The sequence below is a fragment of the Varanus komodoensis genome, unplaced genomic scaffold, assembly GCF_004798865.1.
Source record: "Varanus komodoensis strain SLA01 unplaced genomic scaffold, ASM479886v1 scaffold7_1, whole genome shotgun sequence".
Taxonomy (NCBI): Eukaryota; Metazoa; Chordata; class Lepidosauria; order Squamata; family Varanidae; genus Varanus; species Varanus komodoensis.
The window spans coordinates 12,931,610-12,956,558 of record NW_025336479.1 but is presented as its reverse complement, the minus strand read 5'-3'; the positions used below and the strand labels follow the sequence as shown (position 1 = coordinate 12,956,558).

At 42.1% G+C, this 24,949-nt stretch overlaps 3 protein-coding genes across 6 annotated transcripts in view; 2 read left to right on the top strand and 1 right to left on the bottom strand.

Annotated features, from left to right (window-relative positions):
- Positions 1-304: 304 nt before the first annotated feature.
- TRIR (telomerase RNA component interacting RNase) lies at positions 305-7,102 on the top strand. Its single transcript, XM_044453775.1, has 3 exons — positions 305-574; positions 4,274-4,351; positions 4,971-7,102. The coding sequence occupies exons 1-3, from the start codon at positions 305-307 to the stop codon at positions 5,076-5,078; spliced, it is 456 nt and encodes a 151-aa protein (XP_044309710.1). The 3' UTR covers positions 5,079-7,102.
- Positions 7,103-9,974: 2,872 nt separating this feature from the next.
- On the bottom strand, positions 9,975-18,629 carry LOC123035497 (RING finger protein 11-like). Its single transcript, XM_044453774.1, has 3 exons — positions 18,431-18,629; positions 14,077-14,246; positions 9,975-11,707 (listed from the first exon to the last, which is right to left on the bottom strand). The coding sequence occupies exons 1-3, from the start codon at positions 18,560-18,562 to the stop codon at positions 11,536-11,538; spliced, it is 474 nt and encodes a 157-aa protein (XP_044309709.1). The 5' UTR covers positions 18,563-18,629; the 3' UTR covers positions 9,975-11,535.
- Positions 18,630-18,751: 122 nt separating this feature from the next.
- The window catches only part of TNPO2 (transportin 2), a 39,837-nt gene continuing 33,639 nt past the window's right edge, over positions 18,752-24,949 (top strand). For 2 of the 4 annotated variants that reach the window (XR_006416927.1, XM_044453539.1), the window contains exons 1-3: positions 18,752-18,953; positions 21,189-21,623; positions 24,538-24,653. Coding sequence is in view for 3 of the 4 variants with exons in the window: in XM_044453539.1 (XP_044309474.1) it covers positions 24,555-24,653 (99 nt within the window). In the remaining variant the exon portion in view is untranslated. Of the gene's footprint in view, positions 18,954-20,822; positions 20,996-21,188; positions 21,624-24,537; positions 24,654-24,949 lie in introns of all 4 variants that reach the window. The other 2 variants (XM_044453540.1, XM_044453541.1) reach the window with 2 other exon arrangements.

The following is a 24,949-nucleotide window of genomic DNA, read 5'->3' as shown; positions in this document are numbered from 1 at the left end:
AGGAGGAGCATTAAGCGCCCACCCCTTTCTACCTCTCATTGGTGGAACACGTCACACTTTAATTGTTCATATTTCTGCCGCTTTGTTTTGTGATTGGTTCGGAAGGACTGTCACGCCTCTACGGCTCAAGCTCAGCGCGCCTAATATAACCATACGTTTAGCTTTGACGTATGTAGGCTAACAGTATTGATTTTTTCAACGCATGCTCTTTGACTTTCCCATCGCGCTCTGCGGCAGGAGGTATTATCCTCTATTCCCGTCGTGCTCTGCGGCTTGTATACTCAAGCAAGGAGGGCGGTGCAAGATGGCGGCGGCGCAAGGCGGCGGAGGAGGAAGAAGAGGTTCAGGTTCCGAGGCGGCCGAACCGGGCGGAGTGAACGTGTTCGCCAACGATGGATCTTTCTTGGAGCTCTTCAAGCGGCGGATGGAAGAGGCTGCTGCAGCGGGAGGGAAGAGCGGACCGGGAACGGGGGGAGCTGGGGCCGAGAAGCAGAAAGAGACCGAACCGCGGCCGGAGCCGCCCGGGGAACACGAACCGCCGGGAAAGAAGCGGAGCGGGAGCGCCCTCAGCTTCGTAAGGGATCCGGACACTGACCTTCCCTCTCCTTCCCTTCGTCTCCTTTCCTCCTCTTCTCTTCGCGTCTCTTCCCCTCCCCCACTGCCTGTAAAGGACTGAGGCTCTCGTGCCTTCTGTCCGTTTCTTTCCTCTCAACGGTAGTCCAGTTCTCTCCTTTGATGACAGCCCTTGATAGGTGTGGGATAGGCAGACATTCGGCAGGTGAAGCACTTTCCCCACCTGTGTAAAATGCTTATTTTTCCGCCCGTATGCGCTGGTATGAGAATATCGTTACTAGAAACCCTGTTTGAACGCACTTCCTTTCCCTGGCGTTGCACTGTAGCTTGTCTTCTCCCCCAGGGAAGTAACGTGGCTGTTTGTTCTGAAAGTTCTTATTATGCGAGGCATAATTATAAGCCTAACTGGTGTGAGTGCTGTACTTTAATTCGGATTTCTATTTTGTCCCCCTTTAAACTTTAGATAAAGTATAGATGTGTGCAGGAAGTGAAGTATTATTGCTATTCATTTCATTGCTATGCTGCCCAATAGCAGAAGCTGTATGGCAGTTTTAAATTTAAAGTTACCATTTTTGTCAAAAGAAACTAGTGGAATCCTGTGGTGCTTTGCTCAATGCCAGTTATTGCTGTGCAAGTTCATGTTTTACTCCTTCTGTGGAATGGACCTGGAAGCAGGCACCTGTAGGATGCTCCTGTAAGCATAATTTCTGATAAGGAACAAGGAGACTGTTACTTGTGAGGAGAAAATATATATACTTGAACATAGATTTGGTTGAATCAGGCCTGGTTTCAAATTAAAGAACAAGCCTCAAAATCCTTTTTACTTTCAGATCTTAATAGCATTTGCTTAGTAGTAACATTAAATCCAGTGTGTCTAATTTCTGAGTGGCTGTGTTCCTACATCACAACTGAACTACCTACTGCTTTTTGTTTCAAGAAGTCAAGCTCTTGGGTAGCCTGAACTGAGACATCCCAACAAAATTACAATTCTATTTTTCAATCCAGAGTCTTAATTTGAGTCAGGTAGTTGTAAGAGTTCATAGTTCAAAGAAAAGGAAACATGCAAGGTGCAAAGTTCTTAGTGATCACAAGTGTCCCACATGGGACTTCCATGATCCAAAAACTGTCAGTCATGACATGAAGCATAACACACAGGGTTTATTCAGGCAAGAAGCAACGCATGTATGGAATGAGTCCTCATGATCTGCAAGTAGATACGACAACATGTTTTATATTACAATAGGCAAAGGATTAAGATAAAGTAGGTCTAGGGAGCAGCTGCTAGTGATTAGGTATATGAAAATGGGTATTTTCTGAAAATGAGCCAGGATATATTTTTCTTCCTTTTAAACACTTGTGCAAGTGTGTAGCTGGAATCGATTTTTTACCTAGCACACAGGAGTTTTCCTGTATGGATAGTTAGTTTTCTCTTGTGTAGCTTTCTGGAACAGAAACGAACTCTTCTTATCATTGTTACTGATGTGGTAATTCTGAAATGATCTGCTACCATTTTGCTCACAATAAGCAGGAAAAGGTGCAAATGTGATTGCATCCTCATCTGGTAAAGCTTTATTAATATACACAGCATTCTAGTAACAGGGTAGTTGGAGCCTGTATTTATCTGCTCAGAAGTCTTATTGAGGTCAGTGGGACTTTCTCCCAGATAGGCATGCTTAGCAAAGCAATCACAGAACAAGTTTTGTTTCCTGTCTTAGGAATGTGGGTTTTCCTAAAGAGAGTTTTAATTAAAATATAGAAGTGGGGAAAGTATTTGCATATGTATTGTGCATAACTGTTGGGGAAATGGGTAGGCAGAGCTTATGGGTACATGCTTGTTCGTATTTCATGGGACTATAAAGCAAGCGAGGAGCTGTTGCATCTGTTAGTGGCCATAGGAATCCCACTGGTGTTTTTTAATCTCTGATCCATCTATTTTCAAGCTGCTTTCTTCAACTAAGCAGAACATTGATTTTTCAAAATGAAAGCTTGATACTTAGAGTTCTGAGCCTGCCAGTGCTGTTAGAAATACAGGTTTCTTGCTTTATGAAACGATATCTCGTGGTTTGTTAAGATGTATATAGCACTTCTCCAAACACATAAAATATAGAAACAGAGCGAGTCAGAAGGGGTCTCTCGGGCCATCTAGTCTGACCCCCACCTCTAACCGGCTCAGCTCACGACATGCCCACCATGTGCATGTCTAGCCTATCTTTGAACACCCTCACCGATGAGGCCTGAACCACCTCCCGTGGAAGCCCATTCCATATTCTTGGAGTCCTAACTGTCAGGAAGTACTTCCTGGCATCTAAATTGAAACTGGGTTTTTTTTTTTTTGTTTATTTTATTTTTTGATTTATATCCTGCTTTTTTCCTACAAAGGGCTCAAGGCAGCTTGCATCATTCTCCTCCTCCATCTTACCCCACAGCAACAACTCTGTGAGGTAGGTTGGGCTGAGAGTCCTGTGACTGGCCCAAAGTCACCCAGTTGGTTCCATGACTGAGTGGGGACTAGAACCCAGATCGTCTGAGTCCCAGTCCCATGCTCTTAACCACTATAGCACACTGGTTCCCTGAGCTTCACTCCGTTGCAGTGTGTCCTGCCCTCCTCTGCAGGGGAGAACAGGTCTCTACCCACCTTCATGTGACACCCCCTCATATACTTGTATGTCACCAACAGATCCCCTTGGAGTCTCCTTAGAGGGGATCTGTTGGCAGCATGCAGGTATGTCATCTCCTGATGATAAAAAGACATCATTCTATTAGAAAACGTATACCTGGTTCTCCTTATTTGACTGCTGACATGATTAACAGAAAGTACTGCTCCTTCATCCCAATGAGGATTTCAGGGTGATGTAAACAAAAACAAACATTCAAAACAATCAAATGATAAAACCAAAACCTAACAAATAAGATGGAGAATGACAAAACTAGTTCAATCAGCTTTAAACACACAAATATAAATTATAAAATATAACATCTTTGATTTTAAAAAGCCTGTGCAAAAAATATTTTAACTTATTGCACCCCTTGTGGGAGGGTATTCCAGAACTGGGGCACCTTTGCAGAGAAGGGCCTTTTGTATATCAGAAGAGGGCTTCTCCATATTTCTTCTACAGGCAAGTACATCAAGAATGGCCTTCTCCAACAATCTAAATGTGCAGGCAGGTTGATATGGAAGGAAAGTCCTTCTGGTATTTGGCTTCTAAGCCATTTAAGACTTTACAGGTAAGCACCAGCACTTTGGGCTCAGAAGTGGATAGGCAGTCAAATTAGCTCCTTCAGAAGTGAAGTGATATGGCTCCATCGAGGCAAACTAGCCAGAATTCTGGCATCTGAGGTATATACTAGGTAGCATGTGAGTGAGATTTTAATTATAGGAGAGTGCAAGAGAAAGTATAATAATGGTTAACAGACAGCAAGCATGGAAAGAATTCAGAATACATCCATTTCTTGTTATGTTTTTTAAAAATGTGTGGGCTTGACTGTACAGATGTATTGGTGAACACTGCTAAGGTGCCCTTTTACCCTCCTAGCACAACGGTGTAGGTAACGCTCGGCAGCTCTGTACTGACTGACAGGTGTGATGGCAAGCTAAGATGATCTAATTGAAGGACTCCCTATACCGTTATATAGTGGGCAACATTCCCCTTGCAGCTCCCAGGCTCGTATAACGGTTGCAGTCTTCTATCCCTTCACCCAGGTGGGCAAGCGGAGAGGGGGCAGCAAGCTAGCCCTGAAGACAGGAGTGGTAGCCAAGAAACAAAAGACAGAGGATGAGGTAAGTTGGCATATGTCAGTTATGTTAACCAGTGGTAATGTTTTGTGGTATTCAAGAATTTTAATTTGACAGCCCATTATGAGGCTTATGGCAAACTTCATTTCAGCAAATATGAAAGGTAAAGCAAAGGCATTTCTGCAATTCATACCATTTCCATTTATGTTTGGTTTCTCACAGGGCTGGCTTTGGCCTCTCAGACATAAGAAAGTGCCTTATTTTGTGTGTGAAAAGTTGTTAGGGAAGAACTCTTCAGCTGTGGTAAAAGCTCAGGAGAGGCTGCTTAGATTGATGTGTGTGAGTGGAAAGAGTGAGTGAAAATGATTGAGGAGATGCAAGGGGAAATATGCTGGCTGGGGATGCTGGCAGTTATAGTCCACAAAGGGAGGGTATTGGACTGTGGAAGAATGGGTTAGGTTACAAGATGGTCAGTAGTCCAAGCATTTAAATATGGCTTTCCCCAGTTCACGTACAACAACCTGTGTTCCCTAATTCATTGCCTCTCCTAGGCAATGTGTAGACCTGTTCTTTAGAGTTGTTGTTCTTAATATGGTATGTTTTAAAGTGCAAGAATTATTAGCATGTAAACTTTAATATTTGCCTCCCCTTCTTTCTTTTGTAGGTTTTGACAAGTAAAGGAGATGCATGGGCCAAATATATGGCTGAAGTGAAAAAGTACAAAGCCCACCAGTGCAGTGATGATGATAAAACCCGCCCTTTGGTGAAATAGCTTTCATCTCCAGCCAGGACTGACTTTGATGTACATAATTATTTAAAGCGTCAAAGGAGAGTAGCTCTGCCCCACAGACTGAATGCTGCCATGGCAGTAAATGACTTGCCATACTTTTGTATCTGGGAATTTAGAGCCTCCTTCACTGTTTCATTTATTGTTTTCCTCTTCTGAAAACTAAGAATTTTGACTTAGTTGCAGGATTTTTTTTTAAATTTGTAATCCCCCAAATAGTGGAATTGGTCTGACATGTCTTTTCCCTGAATCACCAGGCAACATGCTTTGCTGGCAAAATCTTTGGCACTGAGCCTTTGCTTAACACTTCCAACACACCTGAAGTTTCTACCATGAGAATGAGGCTCCATCTTTGCCAAATTCATTATCTCTGACTGTTGAAGGTAAACTTAAATGTGGTTGCAGGTAGTCAATATGCACTGCAGGCATAGTAGTCCCAGAGCACTTTGTTATCCTTATCTGTCCATGGTGAAAGATGAGTGGTGCTGGATTTCTTGGTATGCTTACAATCTTCTGATTTTTCCTCCCCGTGTTTCACTGTACGTTACAGTGAGTTAATGTGGTTTTATTCTGAATTCCAGTTGCTGCTGCTTAAGCCTGTTCCTAGCCTTCTGGTATGCATGCTGCAATCTAGCACTGATGATTAATCTGTGCCTACCTGCTATCTAAGAAGGTAGAAACTTGGTCTGCAATTATGCCAGGTATTATGTATTGGAGAAAACTTGCCTAAATTAGTATAAACCTATCCTGAAACAAATGGAACTCTGAATACCATGATTCTAGCCTTTCATTAGCCTCAGTCTTGGGCTTTGTGATCAGAGTTCTTGGGCTGTAAGAAAGATCTAGAATGGAGGCTTATGGCTATTGGTTTGTCAGCTGTTTGCTGTATACATTGGATCTATTTACTTATTTTCAAGTATCTCCAGTTTGTTTCTTTACACTTTCCACAAGATAGCATGTTAGAGCTATAATGTAAACCCTTATTGCAGATAATGTGATTTGTCACTGAGAGTGACTAAACATGACAACTTCCTGGAAATGCTTCTAGTATGCCTAGAAGGTACAGTTTTAAAAAGACAACTTTTTGTAGTCTGGTATCTAGGACCCAGTTTTTGTCCTAGCATGTGCATGGGGTTCACTCCTGAATCTTACCCTATTTGTTCATCTCCTTTTAATGGAATGGGCTGTTTGTGTAAGAGAAGAGTTAAAACATGACTTCTGAACCATGCTAAACTTGCATTATTCACAAAGAAGGATTGTAAATGCAGAAGGAAAACTAGCTGATGGTTTTTATTGCCATCTGAGGTTAAATGGGAGTTCATGAAACAGCCCGTGGGTCATATTGGTATATAAGTATCTTCCCTCCTGAAACCGTCACTGCTTGCTATCAATCAAAAGAGCTTTGGTATGTGTAGGACTCTTAAAGACCTTTGAGACAGAAAATAATGCTCTTTAATGCTAAGTACTCTTGCTGGAATTTCACTCAAACTGAGCCTTCTTCAGACCTTTCCTCCTAACATGTGGGAAGGGGTATGTTGTGCTCAGTAACACATCTTCAGCAGAAAGGGTTCCTGCATGTGTACATCTTGAATGCATGTGGGCTTTTCAACATGATTGGGAGCACTGATCATATGGCAGTCTTTCACACACGCAATTGTGGACATGTAGAAGCCTGTGTCAGACCTCCTGAATGGGTTGGGGGCAGGACTAAAAGACATCTTCCTGTCTCTGCCCCTCCAATGCATTCAGCCTGATGTCATGTCTGAAAGGGGCTCATGGCTGTCATCTGAGAAACTATTTGCCTATTGAAAGCTTGAAGCAACTTTGGAGGATTAAATATGTCACTGGTATCCGGTTTCCTGCCTGCTATAAAGGGGTTGCAGTTTGCTTTCTTAAACACTTGATCAGACTCCCTCCCTTATTGCTTTTGAACACCATAGCCCAGCTTAGAGCACTGATAATCATTCTAATATTAGCTTTTAAAAATAAAATTCTGTTGTGGATATTGATTTGTTAGCCATCTTTTGCTTTCTGTGGATGCATATTTTTCAGATGCTGCTACTAATACCTATAAACCGAAGAACTTGAAAGATGAATGAAATAGGATTCTGTTCCAACTCTTATCATAAAAGTTGTTAATGTTCTGTTTGCTTAATATAGGATAAACACTTCCCTTGATTGTACACTTAAGATCATTACTTCAAAATGTGCATTGAAGGGGAAAGGAAGAGATCATTTTCCTTAATTACTTAATTGTGTGACTTAGATCTTGAATACACAGGCAGAGTTCCATTACCTCGGCACTAAGCTCTCTGCACTGTATACTTCAAGCAGAGAAATGCAGTCTCTGCAGGCAAGCAGTCTGTGCCCATGGGGCCAGGGGGACTAACTTTTGTACACTTAATGTGGTTTCATCTCAATGAGCTGACTACAGCTACATCAGACCTTTGAGGATCCAGTTTGCCTTCCAGATACTCCCTATTATTTGCCCAAAGTGACTATGTCAGTTGGAAGAAACAAATGGTTATTGGATATAAAGATACCAGGTCTAGCTGCACTGAGCGATCCTAGTAATGGAATACTACTTTGTAAAAGCAATTTGGTCTCATTTCCTCTATTGCAGGGATACAGAATTTCAGGCCCAATTTGGCCCTTCAGGATACTTGGGATGGCCATGCCACCTCCTGGCCCCACACTTCCCTGATCACTGATGGTTTGGTGGGGTAGTTTTTCACTCCATAAGGTTGAAATGCCCCTCTGAAGGCTTGCTTACTGGTGTAAGAATATGTCCCCCAAGAGCTCTGAAATGGAAGCTGGCCCTCATTCAATATTCCTGCTCTACAGAGTGCTTGGGCACACAGAAAAAAACTGATTAAAATTGTAGCCTTTTGTATTTTAGTGGCCTGAAACAGGTAGTTCTAATTGCACAAGATGGTCACATCTTTCTCATGTGCACTGCTCTTCACAGCACAGCTTCTCTATGTGGCTGCTTACACCGTCTCATGGAGGAGGAAAGTAGTTTTCTCTGGAATCTAAACTAAGCTTCTATGCTCTGCTTTTGTCTATGAAAGACTGAAGATTGAAGGCAGCATATTTTCCAAAATGTACACTTGCACAGAAGTACATCTATACAGAAGCTGCTTAAACTGACCATTTACCATGTTTCTGGAAAAGGGAGTCAAACGAATGGGCAAACGGGTATGAAAGCAGATCTCCACTTTCCCTGACATAAACTATTGTTTTGCAAGTTGTTTATCTTTATTTCCTAAATGTTGCTGGTCTTACTGTACCCATTGTGCTGTGAAATATTTTTGTAAATATTTCCTAAATGATTTATACTCCTAGGACTACCAGTGATAGGTGGGAAATTCCACTGCTGCATATCTCTCTCAGTGGTTTGCATTCCTTAATTTGATATGGTTAGTTTAATAAGCATTAAACAGAAAAATGGAGTTCTAGATGTTGCTGCTCTCTACTAAATGAGCTTCTTCATTATATATGAAGTTACCTGAAATGGAGTCTGACCACTGGCTCTAGGAACTCCAGCAGAACTCATGGTATCTGCTACCTTTGAGCAATGTTGTCTAGGATTGGATTGGTTATCTTTAAACTAGGTTTTTACCACTGAACTATGACCTATACTATAAAGGTCCCCCTGCACATATGTGCTAGTCATGTCTGACTCTGGAGCCAGTGCTCATCTCCGTTTGTAAGCTGAAGAGCCAGTGTTTTCTAAAGATGCTTCCATGGTCATGTGGCTGACATGACTAAACATTGAGGCTGACAGAACGCCGTTATCTTTCCCAATGAAGTGGTACCTATTTATCTACTTGCATTTGCATGCTTTCAAATTGCTAGGTAGGCAAGAGTTGGGACAAAGCAGCATGCGCTCACCCCATTATATAACTATAGAAATAACTGGATTTGTTCTTCCAGTTGTTCTTACATTCTCCTGTTTCTTACTGTCCCATTTCAGTAGCAGAAGTACCAGAAATGTCCTTGTGCTTGGTACTACTGGAGATATGTCATTGTGCCTTGAAGGCCTTTGGCACATAAAATGGGTGATCATTGCCAGTGGAAGACTGGAACACTATGGAAGTCTGCATAGCACACTACGGACATTGAATTATCTCCCTGCTGTACTCAATATGTCACATAATCCTGAATTGAAGGGAGCAATCCTTTCCATGCAGCCTCCTATCTCCTGTACTTTCCAGTGGCATAGTTGAACTGCAACAAGGCGATAGAGACTGGCTGGAGGTAAGTGAGGTGGAACAGACGGCACTGGCAAGAGCAGCATTAGGCAGCTGTGCGCTCTCAGATGTTTTGGACCACAACTTGTATAAGCACTAAACAATGGATGTCCTGTAGCCTTTTCCATTGCCAGTATATTATCCCCAGCTGAGCTCTCCCATAGAAGTTCAGCTCTTAAAGGAAAACAGCTTCTACAATGCCTATTAGTTTTTCCTTCTGCATTCTCAAGGCAATGAAACACTGTTCAAAGGAATGGGGTACAGCCACCTTTCCCCTTGCCAGTGTTGGAGTTACACTAGCAAAAGGAGTCTTGCAGTATGGTTTGCAAAACAACTCTACCTTCCCTGAAACAGTAAGAGGACGGACCCAAACCTTAACATGGGATTCTGTTACTTTACGGTTGATTCTAATAGTTATGACTGGCCATTGTAGCAAAAGAGAAAATCTAGAGCAGAGCAGAATTGTTGCTGCTTGACCACTAGAATAATTCTCTTTGGCTCGGTCTGCTCACATTCACTTTAGCTGAAAAAGTTATGGAAAGTATCTGAGTTACTTATCCAATACTTAAAGTGAATGTTCACATTCACATTAGTTACTTATCCAATATATATTTACATGTACAAGGAATTATAGGCAATCTGTTTTATTTCCATTTCAATGCAATGTACATCAGTTTCACTTTCAAGTGCTAGATCCTTGTTAAGGACAATACATAATCAGAAAAGCACTTTCACACTTCTCCACTTGCAAGGCAATAAACAGCAATGACTAAGGGAAACCTTGCCAAATAGTGTGCCTGCTGCATGGCACTAACTAATAGACTGCGGTAGCAGTTTCCTATGGGACAAGAGTCTTCACTTGATTTTGTGTAAGGCAAACTGAGTAAACACTGAGCAACAAACAAGCAGAATTCCTTCACCTCTTATAATAGTGCACTTGAATGCCTTAACTGACAGTCTCTTGAAGGGCTTTTACCATATTGAGTCAACAACTTTCTATAAAAAATGTTATTTACAAACATTTGTCTCATTCTATAATCATGCTAACAAATTGTCTAAAAAGTGTCAATACTGTTTTCATTACAGTGTTGTGGAAAGGCAGGAACTTTGAATTGTGAGAGAAACATCTGCATTTCCTGTCCAGTTAACTGCACCCAAATCAATATGGTGTGAGTGAAACATTTGTTTGCTCTTTGAATGCATTTCATCTACATGCCAAGATAAAGTCCCTCTCTCCTATCTCTGAATTTGTATAAACATGAACATCTACCTGCCCCACAAAAGCTTCAGAAGTACCATGCTGTACCTCTTCAGAACAGCTATAAAACTTCCCTCTTGATAGAGGGAGAAAATCTTGAAAAGCACAAAAGAACAAGGAAATACTATCCTTCATTCTTCTTAGCTTGAAACACCAACCTTTAAATAGAAGCAGGCTGCCTCTAACAGCTACAGAATCAAGCTCTGTTTTTCTTCCCAGTAATATCACAGTTCCAAACTGCCCCAGAAAGGTAGAAGACCATTAGGCTTCTTTCTGCACTGCAGCTTAGGAAATTGGATGAATTTTCAATAGTGCACAAGATCGGAACACACCTGCTTCTGCCCGCTGGTTTAAATGAAGCACTCTTCAGCTTTGCAGGAGAAAGGGAAATCCTAAAGAAAAGCCACTTTAACAAAACTCTAATTCTGCCACACACTGACCAGAGCTGGTTGTATCTCCAAATACCTCTTTAGATTTAAAATAAGATTTCAGCAACCAACAACAGCTTTAGGCAACCGTCTTTTTTGGCCAAAAAGTTACCGGTCCAATATAGCACTCTAGGAGTACTGTATTTGCTAACTCAATCGAAATTTAAAATGGTGTGAAGGCAGAAAATAGCTTCAAATATTAGTCTTGATCTTCAAATTCATGTGTGGGTGGAGCAGAAGGACAACTCCAACATTACCATTTCCTCTCCCAGCATCGTCACCTACACTGGATACAATGCTCAGATATGGCACAAGTCAGCCTTTAGTAGAGCCAGCCAAGCCAGAAACAGCTGTGAGTTGTCCTTGGGGCCTGGGACCAGGTTCTTTGCCATAGGATTCTTTGGTGTATCCCAGAAATGTGCAAATAAAAGTGTGTGCCATATCCCAGCCCCCTACACAGCCCCAGCCTGGAAGCATTAACAAGAGCAGGGTGCAGAGCCACCTCAGTTGGTCTCATAAGAGGACAGCAGAGCAGCATCAACTGGTTCCATGCAAGAAGGACAAGTGAATGATCGCATCAGCCAGTCATCAATGCAGTGTACATGGTAGATGTGCAGACAGGGCAGGAATCGGATGGGATCTCCATAGACAAAATCCAGCATGCAGATCACACACCTGGAGGCAGAGGGAAAAAAAGGAAATAGAATTCTTAGCATAAGGATGCTGCAAGACTATCAGAAAGGCTTTTATTTTACTTTCCCTTTCCAGTTTGCCACATGGCAGGATCAGGAATGCAACTAAAGAACAGTGTATTCTCTTGTGCTGTCCATAATACTTTCAAATAATAAAAATTAGAGCTCAGAATTCTATGTTCAGATGATGACACTAGAGTTCCCTTGTGTTGAATTCCAGAGGAGCAATTTGAAAGGACTGCACTACCTTCAAACAGGTAAAATATTCAGGCTCTCCACAAATACCTCCCAGACACTGAGGCCTGCAAGGAATGTTGGGTTGATTTGGTGCCTTGAGTTTTGGTATTATGATATTAGCATTTCTTTCAAAATAAAGTCAGTTTACGCTACTAGTTTGGAGGTCAAATTGCCACTGCTTAGTGGATCCACTCTGTAGCTGCAAAGCAAAACAATCTTACAAAAAACCCCTTTCTTGGGCAAGATAGCCCCTGTTAGGCAACTAATAAAAATAAAAATTTCTTACAGTGACCAGAAGTGATTGCTAAAACAGAAATCATACAAGACAGTTACAGATCTTCCATCTTGATCTATTTGGTTTTCCACACTAGAAAGACCTTCCTTCACAAACATCCTTATATGGGACATTCTCTATTGGATGATCTGCCATAACTAAAACCTGCTGATACATGTAAATTGATATGATTCTTTTAAAATAAATTATATACTCTGCATATCAAACCTGCAGTGGTTAGATATATTCAGAATTTCGTTTAAATATGCAGCCTGTGTACCTTCATGTTCTCTGTAACAGAAATCCATGGTTAGAGGATTAATTTGCTACCAGGGTAAATAAACTATGGCCTTCTAGATGTTCAGTTATGGTTATCATCCCTGATAACTGATATTTTTCCAGCATTTAACAATCTAATTTTTAAACTTTGTTTATATATATCCTTTTTTATTCTGTGCAGCTGCTATGCTTCTGTGTTGAAAAATAGCAATCACAATTAGGGGTTTTTAAATTAATGTTTGAGGGTATGTTTTTTCAGTTTTTAATTTTGACTTTTGCTAACTGCCCAGAGGACACTGGCTATTGGAAGGCATAAAAATGAATTAAATAAACAAAAAGCAAGAATGCTGGCTGAAACGGATGGGAGTCTAAAATCATCAGGATGGTCAGAAGTTCCCCATCCATAATAAAGAGTTAATATTATTTCTTTACTAGTTAGGATTCAGCTACTTTCTGTGAAACTGGTCTCTCATACCAAGTCTGACCAAACTCATTTCTCTCTGACAGATGTTCTCCAAAAAAATCAAAATAAAAAAATGGGGGGATACATTATGGATGTGTGGCTACCGTGGGTGTACAGTTCATGGATCCACCTCAGCAACTCCATCTTACTTCATGACCTAAGACTATACTCAGGTTGTCTTGTCTGTGGCTGGGATAAAAAGTGATCTGTGTTCACTTATGTCCCCAACCAAGTTTCGGTTTACCGATGAACTGTGATGACAACATCTAATAGTTCATGAACCTAAGGAATAATAATAAAAAACAGGAACAGCTGAGAGTGTCTAAAGAGCCAAGCTCAAGGAACCAAGGTTCAATTTGGATGCCAGGAAGTACTTCCTGACAGTTAGGACCACAAGGGTATGTAATGGGCTTCCACAGGAGATGGTTGAGGCCCCATAGGTGAGGGTGTTCAAGGATAGGCTCTGGACATGCACATGGTAGGCATGTCATGAGCAGAGCCAGCTGGAGCCAGGGGTCAGACTAGATGGCCTGGGAAGCTCCTTCTGACTTGCTCTGTTTCTATGTTTCTAAGATGTGTGTATGCATAGGTTTTTCTTTTAGGAGAGGCTTTCCAGCTTAGCACTGAAGATCATTTTGCTTTACATCCACTTGCCTCATTTCAAAAGTTTAAGTTAGTTTTCTGCTGATTTTTTTTCAAAACTTCTTTACAATTTCTTCAAAGACCTACATTTTTTCCTAGTAGTGTATTCAAGAAGATTATTTTCTCCATTTGGAAAACAGATTCATGCAATGTAAGGTTCTTAAAATAGCAGGAGGTTCTATATAGCAATATACTATGGAAACATTGCCTATACTTTACATCTTAGCCTGTAGAGATTAAAGCAGTGTTTAACAGCAGGTATATTTTTTTCTTTCGGGCACCAGGTAGGTGCTTTTTTCATTTTCAGACTCAGGAGAATCAATACCTATTGCACTTTGCAAGGCAAACTGTTGCATGGTGTTACTTGAGGTATAAAGATTGCTCATGCATCCATTCCTATGAAATTTGTAGGACTCTGCTTAAACTAACAGATAAATACAAATGCTAGAGAACATACTCTTTGATTTTCTTTTCTGATGGTTCTGAGCCTGGATCGAAGATTCCTTTGGGAAGATGTTGAATTAGTCCAATCCTCTGAGCTATACGGATCTGCTCTTCTTCTGTTAATTGTGTGGCAAGACGTGCCTGGCTGGGTGTAGGGTGATACACTGGAATTGATGCATGTTCCTAGAAAGTCAGAAAAATAAGTAGCTATTAAATGCCTGTTACTCTTGTAAGCAGGCAGTAATCCAATGGAGCTATAGTACCCATACTCACATATGGCAATCCAAGCAGCAACACTATATCAAAAGATCTACATATTCCTGAAATCGCTTCCATTCACTTGCATACTGGCTACTTAACCTTCTGACAGATATGGTAGGGTAACAGGTCAAATCAAATGTTTTGAATTTCCAACTCCCAGAAGCCCCTGCCACATGACCATTGGTCAGGAATACTGGGAGCTAAAGCCTGAAACATTTGGAAATTTAGTTTCTGCCCACCCCTAGAAGAACTACTGGTCTTTTATACACTCAGGTGTTAGGATCTGCAAATAATTAACTCCCCATAAAATGATCAGATCCAACTTTTGCTTCTCTAACTAGGAATGTGTCTAGTTAAATATGTGTTAGACAGTAATCCATTTGTTTATAGTAAACATGCAACATTCATGCTCCAACTCCTTTCTCAAAGGTGGACATTCTTGCTTCTCAGCCCATGTTTTAAATCAACATAGGCAATTCAGCAAACTGAAGTTGTCTTATGGGCATGGGCAATACTTGGTCTCTATAGCACGTGATAATTTTAAGGAGCACTGAGCTGGTCAGAGGTTCAGGATGTAAGAACTGGAATGATGGCCAGAACCAGACATCTATTTATTTCAGCAGTTTAACAGTGGCCAGCCAAAAGTTATAAGGAGCTCAACAAAACATGATGACAACATCCATTCCCTGTTCTTACTGCACATCAGGGGTCAGCAATCTGGAACCCTCCAGCTGTTGTAGACCAACTGCCATCAGCCTCACCCAGCATGGCCAATCATTATAGGATCTGTACATTATAAACCCCAGCAGCCTATTCCAGTGAAGGCGTCTCATTTTAAGCTCAAAGTTCATCCAAAGGAAACACAAACACTTGTGCCGAGGATGATGAACAGTTTATTGAAAACAAAATTGGAATGTGGATGCAATGCTCAACAAAGAAGCAGAGAGAAAGCTCATGCACATCCCTCCGATAGGCCCAGGGCTTCCTTCTGTGATGGACAGCACTCCTGGAAACTAAGTTGCTTAGACACATGTGTGCTCCTTGGTCTACATGGAAAGCCAAAGTGCAAAGCTAAGGATTCTAGAAGCTGCCAGCAGTGGGGAGGGCAAGAGAAGACCCAACTATCCCAATGAACTTCCACAAAAGGGTATGTCAGCATCTTCATTGCAAGGATGAGCGAAAGAGTTCACAGCAGCTGGTTATTCCTTCACTGAGGCCCCTTACTACCCTACAGATTTTTCACAGCCATTAACCTAGTACAAATTGGTTGCTTCTATGGCTACACTAAAGGCCCAAGCTGAGCACTGCGAACAGTTCACACTAACTTCTTATCACAGTGTCTCCAGTGTCCCAATACACAATCCAAATACTGAATATGGAAAGCACTGGATTGTCTGATACTCACATACATCATCCACCAATCTGCGGTGTACTGGTTTTAAACAGGACAGTTGCCACCAAAACATGTCTTTCTCATGTCTTTATCTAATACCTTAAACATTCATCTATGCTACTGGGCTTTGCAGCAACTTTTAGTAATAAATTCCACAAGTTAGCTTTGTGTGTGTGAAGTAGGATTTTTGTTTGTCTAATCTGCTGTTGATCAGTTTCAACAGAAATGAAAAACTTTTGAAGTCATTGGAAATAATTTCCTATCCACCTAAAGAGGTCTGCTCTGATGCTTTAAGGGAGCAGGGATGGAATTCCATTCTCTTACTTTTTTTAGAAATGAAGCATTGTCTTATGTTGTCCTATTCCCTCCCTGTAGTTTCAAGCAGATTTATGGTGATACAAATGATGGAACAATTGCCCTTTCCCTCATTTTTTCCAGGAGAATGTTGTCCTGCAGGTGCAGTAACTTGCAAAAATGCAAGTAGGAGAAACAATTCTCAGCTATAGGAAAGCAAAGATCATGGGACAACCAGTCAAAGGATGATAACAAACTACCCTGTGCACACTAGGTAATTTCTCTGTGGAAAGAGATAGCAGTATATGAAACATGACTCAGTCTCCTGGGAGCAGGGACTCGGTGTCTTTTAAAAATTCATCAGAAATGGTGCAAGCACACCAGCTCTAAAACAGATGTTGAAGTCTAAAAACTTCATCTCCAACCAAAAGCCAATGTGTCAGGGCATTCAATCTCTTTAGTAAAGCATGGCGCCCCCTTTGTCAACACCTTACACAGGGTGATTCATGCACCAATTTCTTTCAGTCCAACTTTAATTACTACTCAAACTGCTCAACTTCCCAGCAGCTCTGTACAGCTCTAGAGCCTTCAAATAATTTTATCTGAGTAGTTGTTTCTCCATAGCAGGGGTCCTCAAACTTTTTCGGTAGGGGGCCAGTTGAAAGGCGGTGGCTACATGCACGGGTTGGTGAGGTGCCATCGGGCACGCGTGGCGGTGGCTTGCTCGCTTGGAGACCATCTCCAATTGAGCAAGCCACCACCTCCCCGCGCTGCAAGGCAGCGGCAAGCGCGGATGAATGGGAGGCAGGCAGCGGCTTGCTCACTCAGAGACCATCTCCAAGCGAGCAAGCCATGACCTCCCCGCCCACGTAGCAAGCGCACAGGCGACGAACGGCAGTGCGGGCTGGATGGATGGCCATGGCGGGCTGGATCCGTCCTGCAGGCCACAGTTTGAGGACCCATACTCTATAGATTAAATCAGAGTTCATACTTTTACCCCATTGTGGCTACTTCCTTGCAGGCACTTTTTTTCAGATCTTGCCCTTTATTCTCATGACCATCCTATTAAGTAAGTTAACCTTACTGTGGCTTGTTCATTGCTGCCTAATAAGGGCCATTTTATGCATTAACCTAGATTTCCTGCTACTGTTCATTTGAAGGGGTTCCAGTAGAACCTGGCTTCCTGATCACAGTATCTGTATAATGCATGTACTCACAAGCACATGTGGTCACATTCATAGCCTACATTTTACAGAAAACAGCCTACGTATATCCCCCACCCCTCATTTGAATCTTGGCCTATCCACAAAGGTGTTCCAGATGAAGCTTTTCCTGTGAAATTGTCCCAGTTCATTCACTGTATTTTATGGGGGACCAGACACATCTTCCATTTGTAACCCTCCACTTGTGTTTTCTCACTTCTTTTGTTTTTAACTTACAACAAAAAACCTGATAAAAAAAGAATGAATAGCTACACAATGTATTTTGACTAAAAGCCTTATGAGCAATCTGCCCACCACTCTGTCTAGTAAATTATTTTGGCAACTTTCTGTTTCCCAGATGTTTATATGAGGTGGCATCTTCCACTGCTGACTCCACTTCCATTCCACATCCTTCACTCAAGAATGCTCACCAGGATAAATCCTTCAATTTGTGTTTTACAGACTTCTCTCTGATAAGTGAGAAGAGCAGATTGGCTTCTCTAATCATTCCAATTCTAGAGCCGAAACTCTCTGGGTAATCCACAGTATACAACATTACATGAAATGTTTAACATTTAAGAATTTAAAACAGTTTAAAAACAAGTTAATAGTAATAAAACTACCAGGATCTGATAAAAAAAAAACAACCCTAATATCTTAGTGCTATCTATAGAAGCCCAAAGGTTAAAGGGGCAATTCCCTTCTTAGTATTCAAGGCTGCTTACACAGCAAGGATGCCTAGTATTACCAATCAAAAGACACTGGACAGCTATTTTACCTCGAACCCCTTAACGCGCGTTATTAATGGAAAAAAATGGCTGGAAATCACGAGAGGCTCATAACTGGAGGACTCTCCACTCCTGAGCTGCCAAAATTCCAAGAATGAGGCGAGGCAAGCCAACTGCATAATAAAAGCCTCGTCTGGAAGCTACTAAAGTTTAAATGCTATTGCCTACTCCCCGACTTGAACAGCGCATCAAGCGCTATCCTTGTGTACTTGGGTCTAGTTCACGTATATGAAAGAAGTCAGGGTCTCCTCCATCATGTTCCCAGTCGCCCCTCCGTCACTCTAGGTAGCCTTGTCCCCTACGTCTGCATACTACCACCTGCCCAGCAAAGGCTTGCAGGCTACCCATGGGAGACCCAACGCTCAGCATCGCAGTCGGCAAGAGGCGGAGCACATCCGCTCCAAGCCCTCCCCTCCCCCCACTCGGTACCTGGTAGGGGGGCGGCGGGGCAGGGATAGGAGGCGGAGGTGGATCTCCGGCCCCAAGGCTCGCACCATCGCCCGTAGAGTCGTTGAGCAACGACAAGTCATCAGCCGCCTGCGAAGAAAGGCAGCCCCCCATGCCCACCCGAGCCTGCCCGCTCGGGGCCGCTGCCGGGTCCGGCCCGGGCAACCTCCCGCAGCCAGCTCCGGAACCGAGGGGGGTGGGCCGCGGCAGCAATAGGGGCTCGCGTAGCATGACGGGAATTGTAGTCTTACCACAGGGAATACTGCGCCTGCGCGCTGCAAAGCAAAAGGGCGGCGGGGCAGCTGGGAGGAGTGGTGCGGAAGACGAGCGGCTATGATCTCCATATTCTTTTGCCTGAGACGTTGAACAAAAGGAGCCGCATCAAACGGCAAAATATTCGCTATGGGTTTATATTTTAATGATGTTTTCGCTTTGTGGAAAAGCTCAAGTTGACTCACGAGTCATGTTGGGTTTGACTTGATCGCAGCTGTTCTGGAAAGAATGGGTGAGCCTTCAGATTAAGAGTAACCGATCGTGACTAATTCCAGCAGCACTTGTTTAATTAAATAAGAGTGAATGTCCAGATTGTCATCTAACTCAGAATAGTTATGGCTTGTTAAGAGAGCCTATGCCAACTTACTTTGTAAATTTAAAACTGCAGCTGTGAACCGCAGGACTTCTTCATTTTTCTAAAGTGAACTAGTATCTCATGCATCTGAGGAAATAGTCTGCAGTCCACAAAAGTTTATGCCATAATGAATGTGTTAGTTTTGAAGGTGCCAGAAGACCCTTCCTTATTTTTTATAAGAGTAGTTAGTCATTCATAGCTATAATAATACTGATGGAACATATTTTCTGCTAAAAAAATGCTTCTACAAATGTTATTCCATAACACTTGCTTTTAGTTTAGTTTAGCTGTATATGGGACAATCATACTTCTTAAAATTTATTCTTAAAGTATCCTATCCATTCAATTCAACATAAAGTAATAATATGTTATAACATATACAAACATCCCTGTCCTGTTTTTTTCATAGATTATATGAGTATGATAAAATAGCAACAAGTTGGTCAGCAAATGTGCAATAGCTGCAGATTGCAATAGTCAATAAAAATGAAGCCTTGTGGCTTCTTAACGATCAGTACATGTACCATGGTATAAACATTTTTGTATTAGAGTCTAGTTTATGCAGCTCAACCATGTAAGACATGCATATGGTATATTATATATAAAGCCAGAATGAGAAAGACCCACATCCAGTGATGCCAAAAACAAAATGGCCCCTCACAACCATTGCCATCACCATGAGTACTCGCAGGAACTCTAATCCTGAAAAACTCATGACAGGTGACAGGAGGGCAGTGTTCTCAATTTCCATATACAGGCCTATAGCTAACCAGGAGCTGCAGGGACAATGCATCCATAAAGTTAACCTGAGGAGGAAGTACTGGGGAAAATAGTTCCTCTACTACCAATTGAAGAGACACCACTTATTGAATAACTTTTGCATAACTTGGATCCTTTGTAGGACTTGTCAGAGAACAGTATGATGAGCTAGAATAGATGGCAAATAGAGCCTGCTCTGCATAGGAACCAAGGAAAAACGGTGAATCCCAGTAACTACAGACCAATGGTTATCCCCACAAGAGGATGCTCAATACCATGGTATCTCACCTTATTCCATAGTTTTAAGTAAGGAACAGCAGTCAAGCTGGAATAAATGTCCTTTCCTCCTGAAGTCCTCTGCCCCATCATGGGAATGGCCAGGGTGGTTCACTGTGAGGCAGTTGATGGGTTCATATAAGCCTATGCCCTATGCAGTGCTGGTGTTAGGAACAGAAAAGATCTGGGACTCAGAGCCACAACACTAAAAACATGTGCAATTTTACACTGGTTAATTTACATTGGTTCTAATGTTTCTCTATATCTTTATAGGGCTCTGTCTCCTATTGTAAAAAGGGATATGTGAACAGTGAACAGGAGTGCACTTGGTTTCAGGGGAAAATAAAACTTCAGGCAGAAGGATTGGAATGGACAGCAGGCAGTGAAGCACATATGGGAAAAAGCAGGTTATTCCAGGAGGATCAGACACAAATCACAACCTATACCTTTATTTCAGCATGTGCCCATAGACTGCAGGATAGTGGGCAAATTCGTAATTTGTGAACATTTGTAATTTGTAAACATTGTTAATCGTCCAGAGATCTTTGGCTATTGGGCAGTGTGTGTGTGTGTATATAAATAGATTTGCTGACAGCAGCCAGTGCTCCCACTGTATGGATTTGTTCCCAGTTCATTAGTTGTTTACTAAAGTTAATCAGAAGTAGCATTGCATTAGCTCCACAAAACTTAATGGATGTTCCTTTTCCCCAGAACTACACACACCTACAAAATTTCCATGCAACAGAACAGTGGTTCTGATGCAAAGTGCGTGATGATGGAGAACAATTTGTCTTTGCACTGGCTGCAAAAATGATGAAACTTATGCTCTCACAGCTCCCCCACAAGTCTTCAGGATCAGATCAGGTGCAATCCTGCGTAACAAGGTAGCATCAATAGTGAACCCTTTCCTATTGACTACTTTTTAAACTGTTTCTTTCGGCGGGAAATTTCAAAGCTAAGCCGTACTAGCTTATTTCAATACAAGTAACAAGGCATTCTGTATCAACTAAAAGACTTAATTTTTATTATGGTATATGGTGTCTTAACACGGTCTCGCATTCTGTTTTCTCCCATTAGAGTTCCATGACCACAAGTAATCTGCGCAAGAAGAAAAACTACTTGTTAAAAACAGAAAAAGCGGTCCCAAGCAAATAATGCGGAAGGGATAAGTCCCCGCTCGCTGCCAAATAGCAACCAAGTTCGGCTTGTTCCCCGTGACGTCTAACAGCGCTTGTAGACTAAGGGTCAGACGGCGCGACTGCCGCTGTTTCGCGGAATCACGTGACAAACTTTCTAATGCGCGCGTGCGCGCGTTCTTTTTTTCCCTCGACGCGCGCGAGTGCCTCTTGCCCCTCCCGTTTTCTCTTGGTCACGTGAGCGGCAAAGACGGCGGCCGGCCCGGCTCATCGTCCGCGTGTTGCGTTCTCTAGTAGCTTGCCGCCCCTTCCTTCTCTTTCTCCTTTCTCGGAGCTGACGCCGCGGCCTGAGGCTGGGCACGCGGGAACCAGGCAGGTACCGTGCCGGGGTGATACGTGTGTTTGTGGGAGTGTGGGAGGCGATGGCGCGAGACTCTGTGAGCTTCGGCCTAGGCAGGAGTTGGGCGAAAGGAAGCCTTCAGGGTGCCGGGCTGAGTCCGCCTACGGGTGGCTGAGTCGGGAACCACTGAGGGAAGGCGGTAATGAGGCAGATTCTGGATTACTTGCTGAATGGGAGTCAGGCCTGGCTGGGGCGACTGGGGTGGGGGTCGACGGCGCCCGCCAAGCTCGGCGGGTCTGGCTAAGGATGGCTATGGGGGAGGGGCGCAAGAGCTTCCGTTGTGGTCAGTGGGGCCCTCTGCCACCCCACAGCAGTTGTCGCTTTTCATGTTGCTTCTGTGTGGGAGGTGATGCTGCAGAACCCAAACGGGGGTGGGGTGCAGAGAGAGCGCGGAACGGCAGTGGCGGGACCGGCGGGGGAGGTCGCGTAAGATACATGCCCCGGTACATGCTTTAACAACCTAAGAAGGGGCAGGCTGGATCAGATCTGTGGTCCAGCTGTTCCAGCATTATATTCCTAGAAGCACCCGATTCTGGAAGCCTCAGGTATTCAAAAAGAAGCTGGACAGCCATTTGAGCGGGATGGTGTAAATAAAATTTGTGTCCTGAACCAGCAGGGCGTTGGACCTGATGGCCTTCAAGGCCCCTTCCAACTCTACTATTCTATGATTCTAAGAAAGAGTAAGTCTTGAGTAAGCCTTCTCACTCATGCCCTAGCACTTCGAATTCGGTGGGCTATACTGCCTCTTGAACATGGAGGTTCCACTTAGAATCTGATGATTCAGCCTCCATCATTATGTCTAACATTTTCTTTGCACAAACAGTTAAGATGATTAAACTTAAAAGTTCTCATATGCCCTGCACTCCGGGCTGAGCAGTGAGATCTGTTTGCTTTTTCAATAGATGTTCAAGTTCTATCACCTGGAGCTAAGTACACAATAGTAGCTTAAGAAGGTGGACAAAAAATTGCAGAACAACCCAAATATTCTTTTTTGGGTGCTAGAATTAGAGCGTGCAGCCATAATTTCACACACAGATCTGTTAATCTTCAAGCTTCCTTTGTTTCAGCATCCTACTTTAGGAGGAAGTGGAAAAATGCTTTTCCTTATTTTAAACCAGTGGGCATTGGAAATCCTGGCTGATCTACTCCAAATCACTCAGAGATCTAGCAATAGATTTTAATCTATCTTCTTTCCATGTCATGAACTGAAGATCTTGCATTTTAACTTGCATTATGCTGCTAATCTAGTCTCTGTAGTGAGCATGTACACCGAACTATGTCTTTGCTTTTGAATGGTAGTTCATTAGAGCCCCATTCTGAAAGAGGAATAGTAAATAGCCAGTTCAAATGCAATAAAAAGAGGTGGCTTTGCAGTGAGTCATAGCTGTATTCACTGATCAAAATCAAAATTGGAACGGATATTCTGAAGAATGGAAGCTGAAAAGCTAACAAAATGGTGGGTACTAATGAGTGGAGAGAGAACTGATAGATGTTTTTTTAAAAGGTAGATACATATTCCCAGACGTGTGTATTATAGCAGGGAAGTACTTGACCTCTAATGAAATTTAACAGAAAAGTCACACAGCTAGAGTCACAAAGGCAGTCAAAATTTTATTGTTGTGTTGCTCAGTGCTGTGTCACATTTAGTATTAAACAGATGTATGTCAAAGTCACACAATCACATTCAGTATAGCAATCTACATAGAAACCCTAATTAAAGAAAAAGTATTTTATTAGATGTAAACTGTAGCTTATGCAGAGCTTGGAAAATTCAGGATTTAGACAAAATTACAACCTGAAGAGAATATGCCTAGATGGATCCATCAATGGGTGATAGCTGCACATTTCTTCCCATATATAACTACCTGGTCCCTAAGATCTGATGAGGCCCTTCTGAGAGAGCCATTCTTTAAGGAGTTAAAGAGGATGGCAAATAGAAGAGGGGCCTTCTCAGTGGCTGGGTCCATTTATGGAATTGTCTTCCGAAAGCAGTTCACCTGGCACCATTTTTTTGGCGCCAGGTGAAAACAGTCCTCTGGGCATTTTAACAATTGATTTTTATATTAGGTTGTTATTTATACTGTTTTAGCCTTAATATATTTTAACTTACTGATATCTGATCCCTTGGCAGTGTGTTTTCTCTGTTTTATGTTGCTTTTATTATTATATAATATTATTGTAATCACTTAGAGTCTTCAGACTAGTTACAATGGAATATAAGTTGAATAAATAAAACAAACAGTATGCATCTTTTAGCATGTTATTTCTGTATAATTACCATACTCTCGAGTAACTGCAGTAACTCAAGCTGTAGCCAATTACAAAGTTACTCACTTAGATATATGTAGGGGTTAGGAGATGTTTTGATCAAACATATTGCCTACAGGCCTGAAACTGACACTTGAGGGGAAATCCCTATAGTGTATAGGAAAGAACTTCTAGTTCTTTCTTTAGCTCTGGGATTTCATCTCTTTCTTATCTTGTATGTAAAAGAACAATTTTTTATAGTGCAAGACAGGATAAACAAAATCTACATGTTCTTCTACACTTATTGGGTGGTATTGCAACTTTGCCAAACTTGCCAGGCTTGAAATATTACAGCTCTTCTAATATATCTTCCAGGGCCCTGATAGCAATATCCCTTGGCTTCTATAGGTCTCAAATACCTTTCTGTATGCTGCAATTCCTGAATATAAGTTGGCATGGACTAAAACAAGGCAGTGCACTATTTATCAGTGTCTGTTGTGTTTTTAATCATGAAAGTGTTGTTCGATTTTTGTAGCCTAAGATCGGATGATGTCTGAGTGTTTAAGTAGCTGTCTTAAGTCATTGAGCTGACCACTAGGTTTGCATTTCATGTGAATAATTCCAATTCTTTTTCATTCTACAGTTAGGTAGATTCCCATCATGGATTGGCAGCCAGATGAACAGGGGCTCCAGCAAGTACTTCAGTTACTCAAAGACTCCCAGTCTCCAAACACAGCAACCCAGCGTATTGTGCAAGATGTATCCTTGGTATACTCAAGGTTGCCACAGAAAGTGCATGATATAGGAGAAAACACCTTTTTATTTGCAGTTAATATCAAAGAGATCAGGAAAAAGTCACTTGCTAAAAAGAAATTTAGTTGAAAGTGAGATTTCTTGAGCTGTGAGCAGGAATATAAGGTCTGGTCTTCAAAACTGTACTCTTATTGTTTAAGGATTTGGGTATTCCAAACAGCAGAGACCCACACCTATATCAGAAGAAAGTTTTGGAAACCAGGAAGTCATAGTTCTTAACATTCTGTCATCAAGAAATTTTA